Raw genomic sequence first — 22,595 nt, forward strand, 5'->3', positions numbered from 1 at the left:
GGCGTGGCAGCACCGCGAAGATGGCGACCCCTGATCCCGGTGCTCCGCCGAAACTGAGGTAAGGCGGCCCGAAGTGGGCCGTGAACGGGCCGGAAGAGGGGACGGCCGGGCCTCGGCGCAGAGGCTGGACGGGCCTCGAGGAAGCCGGGGCTGCGCCGAGTGAGCGCGCCCCGGCGGCCGCCCGAGCCCTTCCCGGGCTCCCGCCCCGCCCCCTCAGCCCGCTGCTGCTGAGTTCGCGAAGGCGAGTGTGGGGAACAGGTGGCGGCCCGGAGACGACGCTCCGGCTGGGAGTGGCCGGGCGACGCGACGGCCCGTGTCCGTTGCACGCCATTCGAACCCGGGCGCGCGAGATTGCCCTCTCCGGCCCGCCGGCGGTGTGGGGCGCGCGGGCAGAGGGGAGTCGCGGGAGCCGCCGCCGCTGACTGCGCCCCGCGGCCGTCCGCTTGTCTCCGTCTTCCAGCCACAAGAAATACCGGGCGGTCCTGAAGAAAGAGAAACGCAAGAAGCGCCGGCAGGAGCTCGCCCGCCTGAGAGACGCAGGTAATGTGGCCGTGGCCCCCCGCCCCTCCCCCCACCTGCGCGTGCTCCCCTCCCCTCCCCCCACCTGTTCGTGCCCCCGCCCCTCCCCCCACCTGCGCGTGCTTTCGGTGCGAAGAAATCGCTGGCGTCCCCTGTCCCTCCCCCCGCCGCCAGGCGACAGTCAGGGATCGTATCAGTGATTGACAGTTAGGGATCGCCAGGGTGAGAACCGGTGCGTCCGTTGCCGACGAGGGGCGCGAAGTAACGGGCGGCCGCAGCCGTTGGGGGGTATGGGGGGGTGGTGTGTGTGTGTGTGGCACGAAGTAACGGGCGGCCGCGGCCGTTGGGGGGGTGGGGGGTGGGCTCTGTGTGTGTGTGTGTGTGTGTGTTTCCGCTGTTGCTGGGGTAACGGTCCCTGGTGTCTCCGCACGCGTGGAGGATCCCGGGGAATAACCGTCTCTGTCCATCCAGTCGCAGCCCGGGGTGTTTGCACGTCTTGCTGAGCTCTGCCCCAGCGTCAGTGGCCCAAGAGACCGTTTGTTGATCCGGGTTCTTGTCGCGAGGCTGTGGTGGGGCTGTTCCATGGATCCTCCGCAAACGCAGTTTCTACTGGACTCCGGGGGGGCGGGTCTCAAAACCAGCGAAATGGCACAGCCAGGAAGATGAGACCCCTGTCGCGGAAGGGGGAGGGATGGTGGGAAGCAGATAGCACTGATTCTGAGTCTCGACTGGTCGAGGCAGTTTCGTTAAAATATGCCAGCCCCTGCCTCTGTGCTGGCCACTGCGTCATTTGGCCTTCATAGGACAGAACGTAGCATTTATATAATAAGCCTGACTTTAACTCAATGGTATTGGTAGGATTAGTTGAAAGAAATCGAACAGGAAATAGAGGTGCAGATGGGAATACTGAGTTGGCCCCCGGTACTGGGGCTGTCATGGTTCCCTTTAGGTTATACACGCTTACTAAATTTTTCTAGACAGTTTCTAGGAAGTCCAACCGTCCATTACTTCACATTTTTAGGATTATCAGGCCTGAGAAACAGGGCCATAGAGGCTTTATTTACCATCTTGGTTGTTCACTAAGGATTTTTGTAGCAGTGGTTGGGACGCTTAGAAGCAGCATTGTGCTTAGCTGCAACTCGTATTAACATTTCTTTTTTATTCATTCAGAATGCTTCCTTAGGAGGCTGAATAAAATAATTGAGATGAACGGGAGAACAAGACAGATAGAAGGTCCCACAACTAACACTGTTGCTAGTGTGTCCGGCAAGGCCTTAAAGTTCTTAGCAACCTTACTGGGTTTATGTAACGTGTTTTCTTCTAATGTGCTTTTTGAAAAAGTAAAGTTAACTGACTTTGTGGTGCCAGGGACCAAACCCAGAGCCTCATACATGCAAGGTTAGGTTAGGGCTCTGCCACTGAGCCTGGCAAGCTCCCCGTGGCATATTCCATATGCCAAAATCAGTAACAAGTCTCACATTGGAGACATTACTGGTACCCACTCGAGCAAATCGATGAACAGTGGGACAACAGTGCCACCATGCTAGTGTTCCCAGTATCCTACCCCCATCCTATTATTCCCCCTGCCTCTACAGCTGACAATTTCCCCCATATACTCTCTCTACTTTTGGGCATTGTGGTTTGCAATACAGATACTGAGAGGCCATCATGTTTGGTCCTTTATCTGCTTTCAGCACACATCTCCCATCTCGAGTGATCCCTCCTTGAGACTGTGCAGTGCTGGGGCTGGAACTCAGGCTTGATCCCAAGCCACTCAGCCCTTTAATGCTTTGTCTCCCTCTCTCTGTATATAGAAAAATAATTTTCCTCTGAACCCTGTGCATATGAGTTCCATGCATCATGACCCTTCGCTCCTAATAGTTCAGCCTGCATCTCCTAATGAACTTGAGGTTGCCCTAAAGCAGCTGCTGTTTGCTTCTCATTATACATAGCAAGGGCCTGTGTTAGGGCATTTCATTCTTCGGCTAAGTATGAACAAGTATTGCCATCAAATTGTTCCCTTGGAAAGTTTCTTTTTCCTGTTTTTTAAAGAAGTACTTATCTTTGGGTACATTTTGATATGGAATAAATATTTTCTTTCCAACAAGCTTTTATCTGCTAATTTTCATATCTTGGACTCGGTTCTTTCTGTGGGGCGTTTGCAAAATGATGACTTTTATCTCTCAAGGTTTTCTGCAGCTCTTAGTTGCCTTTCTTCTTGAAACATGGGGGTTATTCTAGTTCATGCCGCACTATCTTTTGAGTATCACTGTGTAGCTGTTAGGGTGCTTTGGGCCTGGGGGAGGGGATTTTCAAGCATTGCTCAAGAGGCCTCTGGTCCACTCCTGGCAGTTCAGTGCCAAGGCCCAATGGTGTCAGGGGCCTGCATGGCTGCATGTCATGCTTAGGGACCATATGGTGCCAGGGATCAAACCAGAGTCAGCCACATGCAAGCAAGATTCTTAATTCCTGAACTATCGCTGTGGCCCCAATATTTTAAACTTTAACACGTTTTTCTCCTGTTGTATTTGTGGGGGGGAGGGGTTGATGCTCACATTGTACCACATTGTCAAGTCTTTATTAAGTTTTAAAACACATTTCATACTATAATTTTAAGAGTGTATCTATTTTTCCCCCTTATATTATTAATCAAGGTTTTTGTAACTTTTCCTCAGAACTTGCACAAGAGGAGGAAGAGGATGCCCTTGCTGAAGAAAAACGACTGGAAGAAGAGAGGCTGATGGAGATGGAGAGGTCAGCACTGATAACCACTTCTCATGATCTTGTTTATTTACTAGAGTATTAAAAGTTTTTACTAGCCAGTACTTGTCTTTTTCATAAAATTCAGATAAACCATTTAAATTTTTAGCTGACAGACTAAACCTAGATGCTGTTATTTTTTAAATAAATGGTGGTATTTTTCTTCTTTTTTCTTTCTTTCTTTTTTTTTTTTTTTTTTTTTTTTTTGCTTTTTGGGTCACACCCGGCGATGCACAGGGGTTACTGCTGGCACATGCACTCAGGAATCACTCCTGGCTATGCTTGGTGGATCATATGGGATGCTGGGAATCGAATCCAGGTCAGCTGCGTGTAAGGCTAACGCCCTACCTGCTGTGCTATCGCTCCAGCCCCAAATGGTGGTATTTTTCACTTTTTTCTGATTCAAAAGTGTTTTTGAAAAAAATTCAAACTAATGAAATCACTTCAGTGACTACAAGAACCTAAGATACCCAACTATTTAGAGTGTAAGAAAGTCCAGTTGATAAGTACATGTCTATTTCTAAATGTTATTATATATAGGCATTTTCTCTAAGTTACTTTTTTTTGCTAAGAATATAGGACATGTTTCAGTGTTGATTGGAAGTCTGATTTAGTCATTTTATTAATGTAGTATTCAATTATTGATGTAGTATCCAGTTATACACTAGAAATAACATAAGTTATTTATAATCTTTATTTCCTCTGATAGAATTCAGGTAATTTATTCATTTACCATTCACTTAGAAATTAGAGTTCTTTTGTTTTTGCAGTGCTGGGGTCTGAACCCAAGGCTTATTCTTTATTAATAAAAAATAATAAAACCCAATATTATTCTTTATTGTTAATTTACCATTATTTACATCGAGGTGTTTCACAATTATATAAAAGATGGAATAAGGGCGGGGGGCGGGGCAAAGCCATAGTACGGCAGGTAGGGCAAGCAGCTGACCCAGGTTTGATCCCCAGCACCCCATATGGTCCCCTGGGCACCACCATGAGTTCCTGAGTGCAGAGCTAGGAGTACCATCTGAGCATCACTGGGTGTAGCCCACAAACAAAAACGAACAAAGAATGAGCACTTGAGTCAAAAGTTACCAGACTTACTTGAGCTACCACCTCCTTTTCCAGAAAAATATAGAAATACCACTTAACGCCCTCCAGTTGCTTCCAAGGCTACTGCCACAGCCCCATCATTCCAGCGCCTCTGGAAGGGGCTAGTACCACCCATTTTTAGGAAGCACTGATTCATATATATATCTCCCTGGTAATTGTACGATTATTTCCTGAGGAAAACACCTAGAAATTAAATCGTTGAAACTAAAGAATAGGTATGCACAGGCTGTAGGTGACTGGGTAAATGGCATTCTGAGTTTGCAGCCCTTCTGACAACATTCAGGTACCCATCTCCCTGTATTTTTGTTGATACTGATTTATTTTTAAATTCATACAATTAAATGTTTTAATTAAATATTTTCCTTATAGTTCTTGGTAAATTTGATTATTAATACTTGTAGGGCTGGAGTGATAGCACAGCAGGTAGGGAATTTCCCTTGCACACAGCCGACCCAGGTTCGATTACTCCGCCCCTCGGAGAGCCCGGCAAGCTATCGAGAGTATCTTGCCCACATGGCAGTGCCTGGCAAGCTACCTGTGGCTTATTCGATATGCCAAAAACAGTAACAAGTCTCACAATGGAGACATTACTGGTGCCCGCTCGAGCAAATTGGTGAGCAAGGTGATGACAGTGATAGTGACAGATTACATACTTGTAGATTGCTTATCTCTTATGCCATTTTCTTTTGGGACACATTTTGAAAGTTCTATAACCAGTATCGCTAATTTTGGGGAAGTGACTTTATTAGTTCATGGTACATAACATGATTTCATAATTGTATATATCACTGAATTCCCACCACCGTAAGTCTTGTCAGTATGTCTCTATATAAATTAAAACTGCAGAACCTGGCAAGCTACCTGTGGCATACTTGATATGCCAAAAACAGTAATAACAACGGTCCTCATTCCCCGGTGTATGGAGACGTTACTGGCGCCTGCTCGAGCAAATCGATAAACAGGATGACAGTGATACAGTGATATAAATTAATTTTTTTTTAGTGTTGAGGACTTTTAAGATGTATTCTCTTAGAAACTTCCAAATATGCAGTGTAGGATTATTAGTCACTGTGATATATATTTTACCCCCAGGGACTTGGGTTTCTCTCTTTCTCTTCTCTCCTCCTCCTCTCTCTATATCTCCTTTTGGGCATTATGGTTTGTCATACAGATCTGAAAGGCCATCATGTAAATCCCTTTACCTACTTCTAACATTTACTTTTTGTCCAGAGTGATCATTTTCAACTATATATGCCAATATATGTATATATGATAATACATAGACAATAGTCATACTGCTCCCTTCTCTATCCTAACTGCCCTTTGCTCCCCCCACCCCACACACAGACTTTTGGCAAGCTTCCAACCATTGCCTATGTCCTTCTGGCCCCTGTTTTCCCTAGCTTTGGATATTTTCTATCCCATAAATGAAGGCAGTCATTCTATGTATGTTCCTCTCTTTCTGACTCATTTCACTCAGCATTAAATAGCCAGAATCTGGAAACAACCCGAGTGCCCAAGAACAGACAAATGGATGAAGAAACTTGGTATATCTACACAATGGAGTACTATGCAGCTATTAGGAATAATGAAGTCATGAAATTTGCTTATAGATGGGTGGACATTGAGTCTTAGTTTTTAACTGGAAGTTTTTGCCTTTTGATCCTCTTCATCCTTTTCTCCCATCCACCACCACAAATCTGTTCTCTATGAATTTGGTGGTTGTTTCAGGTGCCACATTCAAGTGAGATCATACTCTATGACTTTCTCTGTCTTATTCCACTTAGCATGATGTTCTCAGGTCCCATACGTTTGTTATAAATGGCAAGCTTGCATTCTTCTAGGGTTTTTTAATGAATATTATCCTGTGTATATGTCACATTTTATTTTTGTTTTGGGAGGCCCCGCCTGGTGGTGTGTGGTGTCACTCCACTTGGTTCATGGGTTCTCTGAGGATCATTCAGTGTAGGGATTGAACCTGAGTTACCAGCATGACTAAACATTTGCTCCAGCCCTTTGAGCAGACTCCTAGGCCCTATACAACATTTTCTCTGTCCATTCAACCATTGATGGACTTCATAGATTATTTTCATATCTTGGTTATTTTAAATTATGCTTCAATGATCATGGAGATGTACATTTTTTAATTAGAGTTTTCATCTTGGGATAAATACTCAGGAGCGGAATGGCTGCAACATATGGTAGGTCCATTTTTTTAAAAGAAACTTCATATTCCATCTGGAAAAAAACCCAAATGCCCTAGAACGGATGACTGGCTGAAGAAACTTTGGTTAGTGGGAGACTGACACCCAAGAATTGTAGAAATAAGTACCAGGAGGTTGACTCCATGGCTTGGAGGCTGGCCTCACATTCTGGGGAAAGGGCAACTCAAAGAAGGGATCACCAAGTATAATGTAGTCGAAGGCCATGTGGGGGAAGGGAGTTGCGGGCTGAATGAGGGCTAGAGACTGAGCACAGTGGCCACTCAACACCTTTATTGCAAACCACAACAGCTAATTAGAGAGAGAACAGAAGGGAATGCCATGCCACAGTGGCAGGGTGGGGTGGGGGGAGATGGGATTATGGAGGGTGGGAGGGAGGCTGGGTTTACTGGTGGTGGAGAATGGGCACTGGTGAAGGGATGGGTTCCCGAACTTTGTATGAGGGAAGCATAAGCACAAAAGTGTATAAATCTGTAACTGTACCCTCACGGTGATTCACTAATTAAAAATAAATAAATTAAAAAAAAGAAACTTCATATTCCTTAGTGGTTGTGCCAGTTTACATTCCTGTTAATTTATATTATCTTTCTGTGCAGTGAGGGCCCCCTTTTCTTCACACACTTCTTCATAGCACTTGGTATTTATTTTTCTTGATATAGCCATTTTATCAGGATTGGTGTAATAACTTATTATTTGTATTTTCCTGATAGTAGTGATGTTGAGAGTCTTGTCTTTTTTTTTGTTTTGTGTTTTGCTTTTTGGGTCACACCCGGCAATGCACAGGGGTTACTCCTGACTCTGCACTCAGGAATTACTCCTGGCGGTGCTCGGGGGACCATATGGGATGCCGGGGATTGAACCTGGGTCGGCCGCATGCAAGGCAAACGCCCTCCCCACTGGACTATCGCTCTGCCTGAGTCTTGTCTTTTTTAAAACCTGCTGGCCATATGCGTGACTTCCTTGGAGGAAAAGTCTATTTAGACCATCTGCCCATTTTTCATTGGAGCATCTGCATTGTGAGCAGGGAGGAGGGGCCCTGTGGACGGAGAAGAGAGTGATTGGGGGTCCCGTGGAATGCCTGCCTTTTTGCTGTTATGTGAGTCCATTATGTGCTTTGGATAGTCACTTTTATTGGAAATATGCAGATAATTTCTTCCCGTCTTAGGTTGCCTTTTTCTTGATGATTTCCTTTGCTCTGGATTTTACTTTGATGTAGACCCACTTGCTTATGTTCTGCTTTTTGTGGCCTTTTGGAGTCATGTCCTAAAAAATTGAAAATCATTGCCAAGATTATATCATGCAGCTTTCTGCTTGTATTTTCAGGTTTTTTTTGGGGGGGCACGCTGGCATTGTTTGAGGCTTTCTCCTGGTTTGGTGCTCAGAGACCATTCCTGGCACTCCTAGTGGAGCTTGGGGGACCGTATCTGGTGCTGACGATCATACCCAGTTTGACTTTCATGCAAGGCAAGAACCTTACCCACTGTACTATGTCTGTGCCCCCCACTTGCTGGGGGAGGTCTCTTTTCAGAGTCTGATGGATTTGAGTCTCGTTTTCAAGTCTTTAATCCATATTGAATTAATTTCATATATAAAATGTAATCTGATGTTATTCGTTTGTATGACTGTTTCATTCTTTTGATTTTGTTTCTGGGCCTTACCCAGCAATACTCAGGGGTTGCTTCTAGATCTGCACTCAGGAATTACTCCTGCTGGTGCTCAGGGAACTTTATGGGTTGCTGTAGGGGATGCCGCGGATCAAAACTAGGTGGGCCACAGGAAAGGCAGGCGCCCTACTTGCTGTGCTATCACTCTGGCCCATGAGTGTTTCAATCTTTGTCTGAATTCTTTGTAGGCCAGTTTTTCTAACATTTAGCAAAGACTATTTTTGCCCTTGTGTATTTCTGATTCCTTTGTCATAAGTTGATTGGGAATGTGTGTGGGGGATTATTTGATTTTATTTTGTTGATATCTGCCTGTTTTACATGCCAGTACTATACTATTTTGGTAGCTTATAGCTAGCTTTATTTTTGGATACTTTTGGTTTTATTTTTGGTGCACACCCAGCAGTGCTTGAGGCCTAACTTCTCCTAGGGTATTGCTTGGGGGGGTCATTCCCAGTTGTGCTCATGGGACTGTGTGGTGCTGGGGATCAAACCCACAGCTCCTACATGCAAAGCATGTGGATTCTTTAAGCTTCCCAGCTCTGCAGTCTAGTCTAGTCTGAAACCACAAAATGTGGTGTCTCTAGCTTTATTCTTCCTTTTCAAGATAGCTTTGACTATTGGGCTCTCTTGAGGTTCCAGACAACTTTTATTATTTTTTCTATTTTGGTGAAAGGGGGATTTCATTGATTCTTTCTATTGTTTTATGTCCTCTAGAGACCTTAGCAGTAATTTTCAATCTGAGAGCATGGAATGTCTTTCTCTTCATGTCTTCAGTTTCTTTCACCACTTTATTATCCGAATATGTATTAATACATTATCTGTCATATGTGTTATACATTTTTTTCTCATTTGTCATCAGCTCTTTGCTCGTGGCATTATTATGGTATGATTTTTCACATCAAAATAACATCTGCACTTGGTGTCCGACTTAGAAAGTTCTCTCCCATTCCAGGATGATGAAAATGTACTAACTGGGAAGGGAGGACCTCAAGAGTTACTCAAGGGGTCTGGGTCCTGGTGATTGCCAACTGGGTTGGAGTTCAATGCTAGGGTCTGAGGATGTGATACCTCTTGGGACCTGTGGTTCTAGAGAACAACAGACCATCCCAGTATTGCTTGGGGGCTTCCAGGTTGCACCTGGCAATGCTGCAGGGCTGTGTGATACCAGGGATTGAAGCTGGGTTGAGTTAATGCATCTTGACCCCTGTACTGTCTCCCTGTAGCACTGTAGCACTGTCATCCCATTGTTCATTGATTTGCTCGAGTGGGCACCAATATCGTCTCCATTGTGAGACTTGTTGTTATTGTTTTTAGCATATCACATATGCCACGGGGAGCTTGCCAGGCTCTGCTGTGCGGGCAGGATACTCTCGGTAGCTTGCCAGGCTCTCTGAGAGGGACGGAGGAATTGAACCCCGGTCGTCTGCGTACAAGGCAAACGCCCTACCTGCTGTGCTATCTCTTCAGTCCCTAGCCCTCCTTATTTTATCTTTCAGTCTTTTTTAGGGAATAATTCTTTAAAATGGTGCACAATAATGTTAAATGGCTTAGTGGTATTAAATTGTACATTTTAATGGGCTAAAATGGTAAAATTTGTGGTATATATATTTTACCACAATAAAATTTGATTAAAATTTTCAATTAGGAGGAAAACTTTGTAGACACGTTCCAGCTATTGAGTGCATTCACTGGAAATATTGCTTCTTGTATTTAATTTCAGTTACATAGTTAAGTACATAAATAGGTAGAATTACTAAAAAGACCAAAAAAAAGACCTACAAAAAATGTAGTAGTGAGCCAGGAACATAGAGCTGGATTCAGCTAGATCTGAGTTCCAGTTCTGCCCCTGGGCTATGTTCAGGTCGTTTCATCTCTCTCAACTTGCATGGTTTTTTTCACCATAAATGAGGTGAGATAAAAATCAATCATGGTGCCTACCTCATAGAACTGGGATGGTTAAATATGGTGATAGTATAGTATTTAATATGGTGCTGGCAGGTTGAAGATTTTGTGATAACTCTAGTTGTTCTAGCTTTCTGTTATGAGAAAATGATATATGTGGTATGAAATTGGCAGGCAGTTTTTAAAATCCCCCATCCCCTTTTTGGAAATGCTTCTTTTAACATGTTGATGCCAGTGTGTACCACTTGTGGCTTGAACCTGTGTGGCTGGACGTACACAAATTGCAGCACCAGTGTCAATGTGTTAAATCACAAAACATTATCTGTGTTCCTTTGCTCTTTGTGTGTTCCTCTGAGTTAATATTTCATTGTTGAAAAGCTGGAAACTTAATGATGCAAAAATATCATATAGCTTCAGTACTACTTTAAGTCAATATACTGTGTCAGAGGTAACCCTTGCCGGCATTAAAGGGGTGAGAACAGATTTTATTCAGTTCTCCTGGCAGTAGAGGAAAGAATGAGCTAAATTCTGTTCTGATTTGTGCAGAGGTACTCTAGGTCTTTGAAAAGCAGAATGAGGACGCAGGAGTGCAGAAGCCCAGTAGAGACAGAGAAGAGGAAGAAGTACCAAAGGGTTGCCTGGGGTAAATGCGACTAGGCCCTTGTGTTAGCTTGCAGTTAGGAAAGGTGGGACTCTGTTCTTACAGAGCCTGGGAGACAGGCCTTATCTTTTTGTTTTTAATTTTGTTTATTAAAGTAGCATTGCTTTTATCCATAATCTTGATTTCAAAATTGCACCAAAATCCTTGTCATTTTTCGTCATGTGAAGTGGGGAATATATGGGCCAAGGATGGAGCCCAAGGCCAGACACTTCCTTCTACCACTGAACTACAGCCTTGCTAAGTCTTGTTCTCGGTGGTTACCCTTCCTGAGGAATGCTCTGTTCCTTGGGAGAGGTGCTTCTGAACAGTCACAATCACAGGCCCTTTAGAAGGTATGCGAGCAGGGACCTATGGGAGCTAGGGGGCTATTTAGGGGCTTGCAACCAGTCTAGGGACACTGCCTTCTGCCAGAAGCCATACTCATAATGCAGGGATTTGATGGAATTATGTGTTCAGAATTCCAGTTCCAGTAGTATATTCAAGTTATTAAGTTGTAACGTAATATTTTTTGTCTTAAGTTCATATACACTTAAGCTTATATATATTAGATGCCCTGGGAAGCATCTGTACATGCTCATCGCTGTGGACTTTGGGCTTGATTAGATTAGGAAGAACCAAGCTCTCACTAAAGCTTTAGAAGCAGGACTTGTTTACACTGGCGGACCCAGCCAAGCTTATGCTCCAGGAACTGGACCCAAAGCACAAACAAAACAGGGAATTTATACTCGTTAGCCCCATATCCAGGAAGGGATGTTCCCTCTGAAATGCATACAGAGTTCAAAGGTGGAGATACAGGGTTTGGAGAGGCTCTGATATTAGGAGCTCTGTGGGACATAGAAGGGCAGGACTCCAGCATGCTGATGGAAACGGATGGTACCCTTTGGCAGTGGAGGAAGAGGGATCCGTAATGTCTTTCAGCAGTGTATCTCAGACCGCCCCGGCCTGCGAACATCCCTGACCCTGTCACACTTTTCAACCTTTTTATGTACCTGTACACCACCACTAGTCCCAAGGGCAGTGGTTGAAAACCTAGTTAGTGAAACTACATACTTTTTTTTGCATAATGGCAGGTAATTTCTGTGGCCCAGCCTTGGAAGGGAGGTTGGAAAAACATTGCCCTGTAAGACACATGCAATATGGCAGTTTATACCATAGCTAAAACATGGTTTCTTGGCATCTGAGGTTAGAGACAGAATACGTTTTTCTCATAAGGTATTTGAAATTTAGTTTAGGATCCCCCAGAGTAGCATAAAAATCTTGAGTTTTTATTACTGAAATAATAGAGAAAATTTGCTATTTTTTTATAAATTCAGGAGAAATGTGATGTGTTCTAGCACTTCCTTTGCTAATAACTTTTGAAATATAACCCATCTGTAATTTGGACATGTATAATATAGGGTTTCTAAGACATTTGTTTTTCCAAGGTAATGCTGCTGTTTTTCAGCAACATTAATTCCAAGGTAATTTCAAGGTAATGTTGGTCTTTCAGAAAAATAAATCAGAAACCCATTCATTTTTTTGAACTCTCATCTATTTTTAAAACCTATAGCTTAGGGCTAGGGAACTAGCACAGGGGTCAGGGGTGCATACTTAACACCTGGATTGATCTCCAGTACCCCAGCACCCCTACACTGCCAGGGGTAGCCCTGGGAATAATCCTAGATACTTCCACATGTGGTCCTGGTGTGCCCTGTCACCACGGGGCCTTAACAGTACTGCCTCTTCAGGCCTAGCATTGAAATGCTCAGTGTGGGAGATGGTACGGTAGCTAAGGTGCTTGCCTTGCTTGCAGCCAACCCGTGTCTGATTCTGGCATCCCATGTGGTCCCCCAAGCTTGCCAGGAGTGAAATCTGATCGTAGAGCCAAGAATAACCCCTGAGCACTGCTGGGTATGTCCCAAAACAATAACAAAAAAGAAATGTTCAGTCTGCTTGGCTGACTGTATTACTAGGAGAGGTCCCCCTGTTCCCTGAGTGCTGCTTGGGAACCACCCTCCCCCCCGGCCATTAAAAAAGTGAAATGGTCCAAGGAGTTAGCACAAAGAGCTGGAGCACATGCTCTGCATGCAGGAGGCCCAGGAACAGTCTCTGAGCCTCAAGCCAGGAAATTGTCCCTGAGCACTCCCAGTTATTGCCCCCCTCAAAATTATAGCTTTTTCCTTTAAGTATATTACAATGTAGTTTTAATTTTCTTTCCTCAGTTTAAGCATTTGGTGGCAAACTGTTGGAGTCCTATAATTGCACAAAGTAGCAGTAGAAAGGTTATAACATAGGATACTAGGTTTTCATGAAGCTGCAATCCTGTGATTGCTTCTTTGAAAATGCATGGCATGTGGGTGGATCTGCTTTGTTGCTTTGAAGCGTCTTACTGACTTTATTGGCACTTAAAAAACAGTCACGATCAACCTGAAGGGATAGTTGTAGTGTCATACTGTTTTATGTGAAAGTTATCACTGTCCATGTAATGTAGATGTAGAGTTTTTAAGCTGCAACCTGTGAAGATGGTTGCTGAAATGGGATTATCCAAGATTGTTACTTATATATTCTGTTTCACTAACTCCCACTCAATGGTGTTCTGCAAAGTAGCTTCCATGATAACTTGAGTGCTCCCAAATGTGTAATTTTGCTATCATGTATGTGTATTATACATTAAAGCTCATTCATTTAATTTGATTACCTCATTCTATCAATAGGCAAAGATTACATAAGGAGTGGTTGCTGCGGGAGGAGAAGGCACAAGAAGAATTTAGAATGAAGAAGGAAAGAGAAGAAGCCATTAGAAAACGGCAGGAAGAACAAGAGGTATGAAATAACCAGTTAACCAGAATAGCTCATCGTAAGAGGGACATATCTTTACAAAATGGGCATTACCCATTTTACCATTGTAGTTTAAGCTTTTTTTTTTCCTCGTATGTTAATTGTCTTCAAAGAATGAATCTGAAAAATATTTCTCTTTCCTTCTCCTTCTCCTTTTTACCTCCTGTGCAGAGAAAACTAAAGGAAGAATGGGAAGAACAGCAGAGAAAAGAGAGAGCTGAGGAGGAGCAGAAGCGACAGGAGAAGAGAGAGAGAGAGGTGATTGCCCGCCGTGGAGAGGATGCGCACGTGCATGGCCTTTGTAGTGAGCAGAACGGGCTCTGGGCTGACGAGAGTTGCAGCTTTTTGCTTCTTTTGAAGCAGGCATAATTTTGCATGTTCCATTGTCCTGCTGCTAACTCCTATGTGGGTGCTGAGGCTTGCCCACAGTGCTAAGCAATTCCCAAACACCAGCAGGGTGTGTGAGAGGGCCCCTTAGAACTGACACCGTCTCCAGTGTAACTGCCACACTGAAGGGCTCCATCTCCTGGGGACCTGGGCTTGTTACAGAGCTTCCCACTGCTCCTTCTCCTTCATTTCCGTTTATTTGTTAGAGTAACTCATATAACCCAGGGAGTTTTCTCACCAGATCACCAGTTTGTTATGGTGCATAAGTCAGGAAACATTGGGGTCATGTGTAGAGAAAGGCTCAGTGCCTTCGTGCCCTCACGAGGTGCACCATCTCTCGAAATCTCCAACATGTCTACCAATCCATGAAGCTCTCCCAAACCCCTTCCCCTCAGTTGCCATGGAGACTTCATTATGTAGGCATGATTGATTAAACCATCCACAGCTAATCTAACCTCCAGCCCTTCTTCCCGCCCCAGAGGTCTGGGGTGGCAGTGAAAGTTCCAACCCACCAATCACAGAATTGGTTCTCTTGGCAGCCAGCCCTGCCATCATCTGACACTTTCAGTTAACTACTTCATTTACTTAACCAGACCTCTTTATCACTCTCAGCACTTAGGAAACTGAGGCTTTTCAGAGCTTGAGCCAGGATCTATGGATGAAGACCACTTTCATACGAGAAATATATTTTGGTCAGCTAAATAAGCAATGTTTATTTATTTATTTATTTATAGTGTTTATTTTATTTATAGTCACAATGTTGTACCTTACTATGCTGCTACTTCGTGGATCTGTGCAGTGGGAGTTAATCTTAAATTTAGATTTTTTCTTCCACTTTATCCATCTTCTCCTCTGCACCAGGGACTGGCAAACTTTGTAAAGGTCCAGAGAATAAATGTTAGAGGCTCTCTGGTCCATATGTTCTGGTTGCAAATATCTCACTCTGCCAGTTTGCCCTGAAAGTGGCCCTAATTAATACATAAATAAATGCTTGTTTTCTTGTTCAATAAAACTTGTTTATTAAAAGTAAATTTTGTTTTATTTCCCAAAGCTTACAATAAGTCCCTGCTTTACTGTGTACCACTCTGGAGCAAATGATGTTTTTCTGAGGTTCTGAAGTGAACTTATTTAGAGCATAGCACGTTTTGTTTTTGGCCCAAAGGGCTGCTCCAAGCTCTGTACTCAGATGTCACTCCTCCTGGTGGTGCTCGGGGAAGCCGTGTGGTACTGGGGATTGAAGCTGGCCGTCCCTCGTGCATCTTTGCATGTACTCAGCCCTTTGAGCTATCTCTCAGGCCCCTAACGTAGCATTTTGTGTAGTTGCCACGTATGTTTAGTTACTTAACTGCTTATAAAATGTGAACACAAGTAATTGAAGGAAGTGTGGACTCATCAGAAATTAGGGGACTTTTTTGTGTTGTTCCTAAACCTTGACTTCCTTTGTTTTTTAAATTTTATTTTTATTTATTTATTTATTTATTTATTTATTTAATTGAATCACCATGAGATACAGTTACAAAGATTTCATGTTCGAGATTCAACCATGCAATGATCAAACACCCATCCCTCCACCAGTGCACACTTTCCACCACCAGTATTCCCAGTATATCCCCTTCCCCCATCCCAGTCTTCACCCTCCCTCCATGGCAGGCAATTTCCCCAATACTCTTCTTTCTACTTTTAGGCATTATGTTTTGCTCAAATTTTCTGACCACCATTCAACCTGCTTGTCAGGGGCAGATGCTGTCACTGTATCACTGTCATCCTGTTGTTCATCGATTTACTCGAGCGGGCACCAGTAAAGTCTCCATTCGTCCTATCCCTGAGATTTTAGCAGCCTCTCCTTACTCGTCTTTCCCAATGAGTGGAGCCTTCTTTTAGGGTCAGGGAAATGAGACCTGTTAATGTTACTGTTTTGGCATATCGAATATGCCACGGGGAGCTTGCCAGGTTCAGCTGTGTGGGCAGGATACTCTTGGTAGCTTGCTGGGCTCTCCGAGAGGCATATACATTTATTTGACTCTACGATGATGTTTCATAGGAATCTGTTCACTCATGTGAGGCTCGGCCCGAGTTTGTGGAAAGCGGCCTGGAGCATGGAGGCAGTTGGGTGGTAGAGGTCGGCTGCCATGGCTGGGACCCTTGGGGTGGGGAGGGCTCTCACTCGCCCCCCTCTTGGGCGCCCCAAATGAAAACAGCCTGGCGCGGAGTCTGGTGGCATGGGTATGGGGGCCTCATTTTATGGTCTCTTCGGGGAGGAGCAGCCGTGAGTTCTGGAGGGTGCCAATGAGATTGTCTGGTGCTGGTAGGAGGTGGCTCATGGGTGTGACCCCTGGGTTGTAGGAGACTGGGGGAAGCAGGCAGAGTATCTCTGCTTCTGGGTCCCATTGAGCCCAGAATCCAAGATCACAAAGTTCTGCATTACCTGGGTTCTGTGGGATTTCGCTTATGTGTGAGGCTCGGCCTGCACGTGTGGAAAGGGGCAGATGCTAGATCATTTATTGTCCATTGCTCATTTTGAATATCTTGGGTGTCATGCCCACGTGCATCTGTAATTCCAGCTTGTAAATGGTTGGGTTCCAGAGACATTTCTGTAGGGCACTAATCCATTTTGGGATTCAATTAGGCGTCTCTGGACCAGGGCTGTTAGTGTGCTAAGATGGTGCCTGGAGGCACATTGTGGGGGTGATAGCCAGGCCAACGAGCGGGCGGGGACCTGAGGAGGGACAGCCTGGCACCTCTGCTGCCATGCGGCATGGAGATTTAGTCCTGGAACCCGCATACCTGGGCCTTGCTTGTGGATGCTTTTGGTCGCCGGGATTTCATCTGGAGTAGGCAGGGTGACTGCACCTACTTGATCTGGGGTGCCCCAGTGAAATTTGCTTGGTATGGGGCTTGGAGAGATCTCTGTCTCTGTGGTGTCTTCTGAGACTCATTGCTGTATCTCTGGCATTTAATCTGTTTCAAGATTTGTTCATGGGTCTCTGAAGCAAGACCAGTAATAGAGTTTACAGGTTGGTGCTGGAGTTGGTTTGTGGGGGTGACTGCCAGTGCTTACATGTGTATTGGGAAGGGGGGAGGTAGTCCACCCCAACTCCTTGAAAGCCTGGAGATTTCAGTCAAAAAACCGCATACCCGAATTTTCAGCGGATTATATCTTGGTGAGGTCTGTTCTGAGATAGTGGAGTCAGACTGGGGATATGGTGGCGATTTTGGATTGTGGAAGCAAGTGGCTGCTGGGAACTCTGCTTGGGCAGGCACAGGCCAGCCTGCCCCTCCGATTTACCCCAGTCTGTTTTGCCATGCGTGAGTTCAAGATTAACTGTGGCTTTTGATCTTTTTGGAGATTTACTTATGGGTCTCTGAGATAAGACCACTAAATGAGCTTGTATAGCTGAGCCAGAGGTGGTTTGTGGGCATGGATCCCACATACCTAACTTTTGGCTGTTTTTTAATTTCTTGGTAAACTGGGTTCCAAGTTGTTGAGGTCTGGCCAAAGGTATGGTAGCAATTTTGGGGTGTCAGGAAGCCTAAAGGCACCATCAGGCTGCTGATGCACTCACCCCGCAGGTACAGGTTGACCTGTTTGCGGCATCATACCCCCATTGACTTCCTTTTCAGTGATCTTTAAAAAAGATTCTATCATATAGGTGTATATTTTCTGTATCTTCCAGGATCTTTTTTTAAAAAGACATTCTTATAGTTAAGATTACTATATTATTTAAGTTACTGCTGATAGTAGTCTTAGCATTTGCAGTAATGATATGTAGTTGCCACACCTCAGTGCACAGTTGTGTCCACACTACCTTAGTTTAGTTCTAGTCTACCTCTCCATTCCCTACTTCTGCTTCATAAGCTCCATTTTGTTAACCCAGACTAAGGATTGGCCATTGTTCGGTACTACCTATTCCCTTGTTTTGACTCTCTGTCTTCCAGGATCTTGTAAACATTTATTCTGGATATGTTGCTATTGTTTCTTAGCAGTGTATGTATTTCCTTGGGAGTAGGAAGAGGCTTTCCCCAGTAGTGCTCGGGGGCCAGGGGCCTCCCCTGCAGCACTCAGCCTAGTGAGGTGGGTCTGATGGAGCAGTTCTCTGGCATGGCAGTATAGTGCTTCCATATCGTGCGGGGTCTGCCAGAGCTCCACCCGACCGTGTTTGGGGGTGGGGGTCATACACTGCTAGAGATCCAAGTTCAGGGCCTTGAACATGCAGCGTATGTGCTCCACAACTTGAGGCTCTCTCCCCAAACCTGGCTATGTATTTATTTCAAAGGTTTCCTAGCTCATTGTTCTTTGGATCATCAGTGTGTACAGTTTCTGTAACACTGTCAGGTTTGAATATCATCAAATTGGGTAGTTCGTTGCTTGAGGACAAGTTCATTTTGTATGTCACGAAGGAGTAGGGATTGCTGCCGTGTTTTTTGTGTGTTGCTCAGGAATCAGTTTTTTGCAGTACGTATTTCATACATCTTTGTCTGAGCACTGCTTTCTAGCTGTGGCCAGAGCACACGAGGTTTTATATGGGGCAGGGAAACAGGTACTTGTCATTTTTTTTTTTTATTGAATCACCAATTGAAAAGTTACAAAGCTTTCAGGTTTAAGTCTCAGTCATACAATGATCAAACACCCATCCCTTCACCAGTGCACATGTTCTACCACCTAGGACCCCAGTATACCTCCCATCCCACATCCACTCCCTGCCTGTGTGGCTGATGATTTTCACTTTACTTTGATTACATTCAGTATTTCAACAGAAAACGCGCTGTTATTATTTGGAATTTTCCCCCAACAATCGGGTTTTGGATTTCTGGTATTTTAGTAAGTAAGTCCAGAGAAATTTCTGCCAGAAGTCGCATCACTGCAAGCTCGTACCTCTGTTTAGTGGGCCTTATAAGATGGTAGTCGCCACGCCGCACCGGGGAAAGGAAAGGCCGAAAGAGAAAAACCTTTCTCCTCCCGGGGCGGCATGGGGCCATAGCTTAGTTCAGTCTAGAGGCATTTCTGTAAGAAGCCACTGGGTGCTGAAAGTAGTTTGTTGGCCTCCGGGATCATGAGCATTCAGGAACGGAGGAGCCATTTGTGTGTGGCCGCTCAGGGTCACCCCCATTCCGAGATCTCCCGCGCGCTCTGTCACTGCAAGCTCGTACTTCTCTTTAGTGGGCCTTATAAGATGGCGCTTGGGAACTTGTTTTTATAGAGTGATGAGTACAGTGTTTGTCGATTGCAGAAGTGAAGGTTTCTTTGCAGAAAGCAAGGCAGGGGGCTGTGTACAGCAGATAGGGCATGTAGCTGACCTGGGTTTGATCTCTGGCACCCAGTGTCATTCTTCTAATCCCCACCGTCTGTGATCCCTAGGCACTGCCAAGTGTGGCCCTGAACCAAAAGAGAAACGCATTTTTGAAGGCAGTTTGGCAAGACATCAGGGACAAGTGGAAAGATAAAATGGATTATGCCATGCGCTGGGGTCTCTAGTGCATTTGGGCAGATACAGAACCCTGGAAAAGACAGTCCCTGCTTTTATCGTCTCAGTTATTTAGAAGGACACGCAAGCAAAAAAGATACTTACAGTGTTAACAAAAGAAATGCAGGGTCATGTGCCACAGAGCTGGGGTGGAGAAGGACTGCAAATCATGCGGTCCAGGAAGACTTCTATGAAGAATTTGAAGTGTTACCAGAGTACAAGGAGAATAGGGAGAGGAGTCCAGGAGAGGTCTGAGTGAGGTGCTGAAGAAGGTAGGGAACAGTCATTTTCACTTTCAGCGGGCGGGGGTGGGGATGACAGTCAGGGAGGCCAGAGAGCTGAGAGAGCTGTCTGCAGGGGGCGGGAGTGGCATGCATACTGGGGTCCATTTAATCCTGTCAGTGGGGAAACTCACGTGCCTTCCCTGATTTCCAGGTTCTTACTAGTTCTATTTTTTGCACCATTTGTAGGAAGCTGTGCAGAAGATGCTGGAGCAAGCTGAAAATGAGGTATTGTCAAAACTTTTCACTAAGAATTTGAGACCAGTGATTTTTTTAAAATGGGATTGGGGTGGGGGGCGGATGTGAGTGTGGGTGTTCAAGATAGTTTTTATTGGAAGTTACTTAGACCTGAGGGTAGAGAAAGAGAAGTACATGTTCGAGAGAGAAGACGAGCTTCTCCACAGTAGGCAAAGAAGCATCAAAGAAAGCAGGAGAGGGGCTGGAGCGATAGCACAGCGGGTAGGGCGTTTACCTTGCACGCAGCTGACCTGGGTTTGATTCCCAGCATCCCATATGGTCCCCCAAGCACCGCCAGGAGTGATTCCTGAGTGCAGAGCCAGGAGTAACCCCTGAGCATTGCCAGGTGTAACCCAAAAAGAGAAAAAAAAGCAGGAGAGATGTGTGATTGGTGAACACGGGTTTGAAGAGCGAGCCCAAAAGGAGTGATTTCTGTAGTGCTCCTTTTGAGGTAGATGATTTAGTCTCACATCTGAGCATCTGGAACTCACTCTGCTACTGTGATGTCTTTCCTCCCCCCACCACAAAAACTTCTTAATGAACAAAAATCAATGGTTGGTGATAGGGGATTCCCCCACCCCTCCTCCTACCTGCCTATGGACTAAACTTGTGTGAAGTCTGGAAAGCGTGTGCCATGCATCACACGTACCTCGAAGTGGGTGGTTGCCCTGGATTCAGAGGAACTTAGGTTTCTGTCCATTGCCCTTTAGCCTCAAGTCCTTTGTCACTTTTCAGAATGAATGGACAGGAGCCCTTGTGACACCTCGTATCTGCAGTGATGTCTAGTGATGGGCAGTGCCCGGGAGGCAAGCGAAAGGCAGCTGGTGTCACCTAGAATTTGCCTCTGCAGTCTCAGTTGCTTGTTAAAACTGAAATGTGGGTATTTTGTGCATGACTAAATGCTTGACGCTGAAACTTTGAATTCTTCCTGGATTTTTACCCTGCCAGTAAAGTCATGGTTATTTTCAACAGTTGGAAAATACCAACATGTGGCAAAACCCAGAACCACCCACGGACACAAGAGTCGTGGAGAAGGACCGCGCTAATTGTCCATTCTACAATAAAACAGGAGCTTGCAGGTTTGGAGACAGGTAACTAATTTCGCATTGTCCTGCCAGAATTGAGTCAAATGACAAGGTTCCTGAGCTCCCTTTTGGGGAGTGGTGGCATAGGCTGGAATTTAAAATGTTCCAGATCAGGGGCCGGAGTGATAACACAGCAGGTAGGGCGTTTGCCTTGCACTCGGCTGACCCGGGTTCGATCCCCGGCATCCCATATGGTCCCCCAAGCACTGCCAGGAGTAATTCCTGAGTGCAAAGCCAGAAGTAACCCCTGAGCATCGTTGGGTGTGACCCAAAAAGCAAAATAAATAAATAAATAAATAAAATTTTCCAGATCAGGTGTGTGCTGTGTTCTGGCCAATTCTCTGATCCCCGATGGCCCACCCTCTGCTTCCCCAGGCCTCTGCTCTTCATAGACTTAGCCTGAGTTTCTGATGGGGTTGTCTTGGCCTGCCTTCTATCACTTCATAAAGACTGTTTGCTTTCTATTTTTTAGTGTCCTTGCTTTGGTTTACAAGGGACACCCTGGCTTGGGAGATAATTCCATAAACAGAGACTTCAGCAACCTGGGATTTAGAATTTGAAGAGTAAACCCTGCATAAAAAGAGGCATTAGGGGCCTGGAGGAATAGCACAGTGACTTACAGCACCTGTCTTGCAGCTTTCTAAACCTCTGGTCACAAGTCCAAATCCCCGGTGTCCCATATTCATAGTGAGCTAATGGGCCGCTTTGCTCTTTGACCCAGAAGCCTGCTGTCTGTGACCCCAGGAATCATAACATTTTTTTAAGAAGCTTCAAAAACACAGGCATGCCTAAAGGGATAGCTGTGAAAGACGGGATCCAGTTCAGTGTGTGGAGGAAAAGGGTTCAAATTCACCCATCCCAGTTGCTCAGCTTCCACATAGGAATGAACCTGATTCAGAAACTGCCTTTAGTAAGGCAGTTATTTACGCCCCTGTGTGCCTTAGTTCTCTAATCTTTAAAATGGGGATTCAGAACAGCAGCATTGTGTAAAAACACAAAAAGAGAAGACGGCCCAGCGGAGCTCTATCTCTCCCCCTGCCTGCATTCGGTAGTCTCCAGCTGCTTCCCCCACCCCGGGGAGGTTGATGGCGATGGTGAGGCAGGTGAAGGAAGGAAGAAGGCCAAACTGGTTGCTCGACCAGTTTATTTCGTTCTCTCTCTCTGCTTCTCTCCCGGTTCTCGATCTCTCTCTGAATCTTCCTCTAATTCCCTTTCTGCCCCGCTCGCTCTCACTTCTTTCACCTTGTGCTCTGCTTATGTGTGTGCCACTGTGCTCCCTGTGTCTGTCTCTCTGCGCCTGCCTCTCTGCCTCTGCCTCTCTGTCTCTGCCTCTCTGCCTCTCTGCCTCTCTGTCTCTGCCTCTCTGTGTCTTCTGTCTTCTTCCTCTGTCTTCTTCTTCTGTCTCCTTCCTCTGTCTCCCTTGTCTTCTTTCTCCTATCCCCGTCTCTTCTATCTCCCCTCAGTGCCCCACAGTCTTAGTTTATA

General features: G+C 45.3%; 1 protein-coding gene across 1 annotated transcript in view; it reads left to right on the plus strand.

Moving 5' to 3' along the window:
- ZRSR2 (zinc finger CCCH-type, RNA binding motif and serine/arginine rich 2) overlaps positions 1-22,595 on the plus strand; it is a 41,685-nt gene continuing 19,090 nt past the window's right edge. Inside the window, exons 1-7 of the mRNA XM_055120312.1 lie at positions 1-58; positions 461-540; positions 3,195-3,273; positions 13,535-13,643; positions 13,830-13,916; positions 19,978-20,016; positions 20,998-21,116. Of these exons, the coding sequence (XP_054976287.1) occupies positions 21-58; positions 461-540; positions 3,195-3,273; positions 13,535-13,643; positions 13,830-13,916; positions 19,978-20,016; positions 20,998-21,116 (551 nt within the window). The 5' untranslated portion in view covers positions 1-20. The remainder of the gene's footprint in view (positions 59-460; positions 541-3,194; positions 3,274-13,534; positions 13,644-13,829; positions 13,917-19,977; positions 20,017-20,997; positions 21,117-22,595) is intronic.

The sequence above is a fragment of the Sorex araneus genome, chromosome X (genome assembly GCF_027595985.1).
Source record: "Sorex araneus isolate mSorAra2 chromosome X, mSorAra2.pri, whole genome shotgun sequence".
In the NCBI taxonomy this organism is placed as follows: domain Eukaryota; kingdom Metazoa; phylum Chordata; class Mammalia; order Eulipotyphla; family Soricidae; genus Sorex; species Sorex araneus.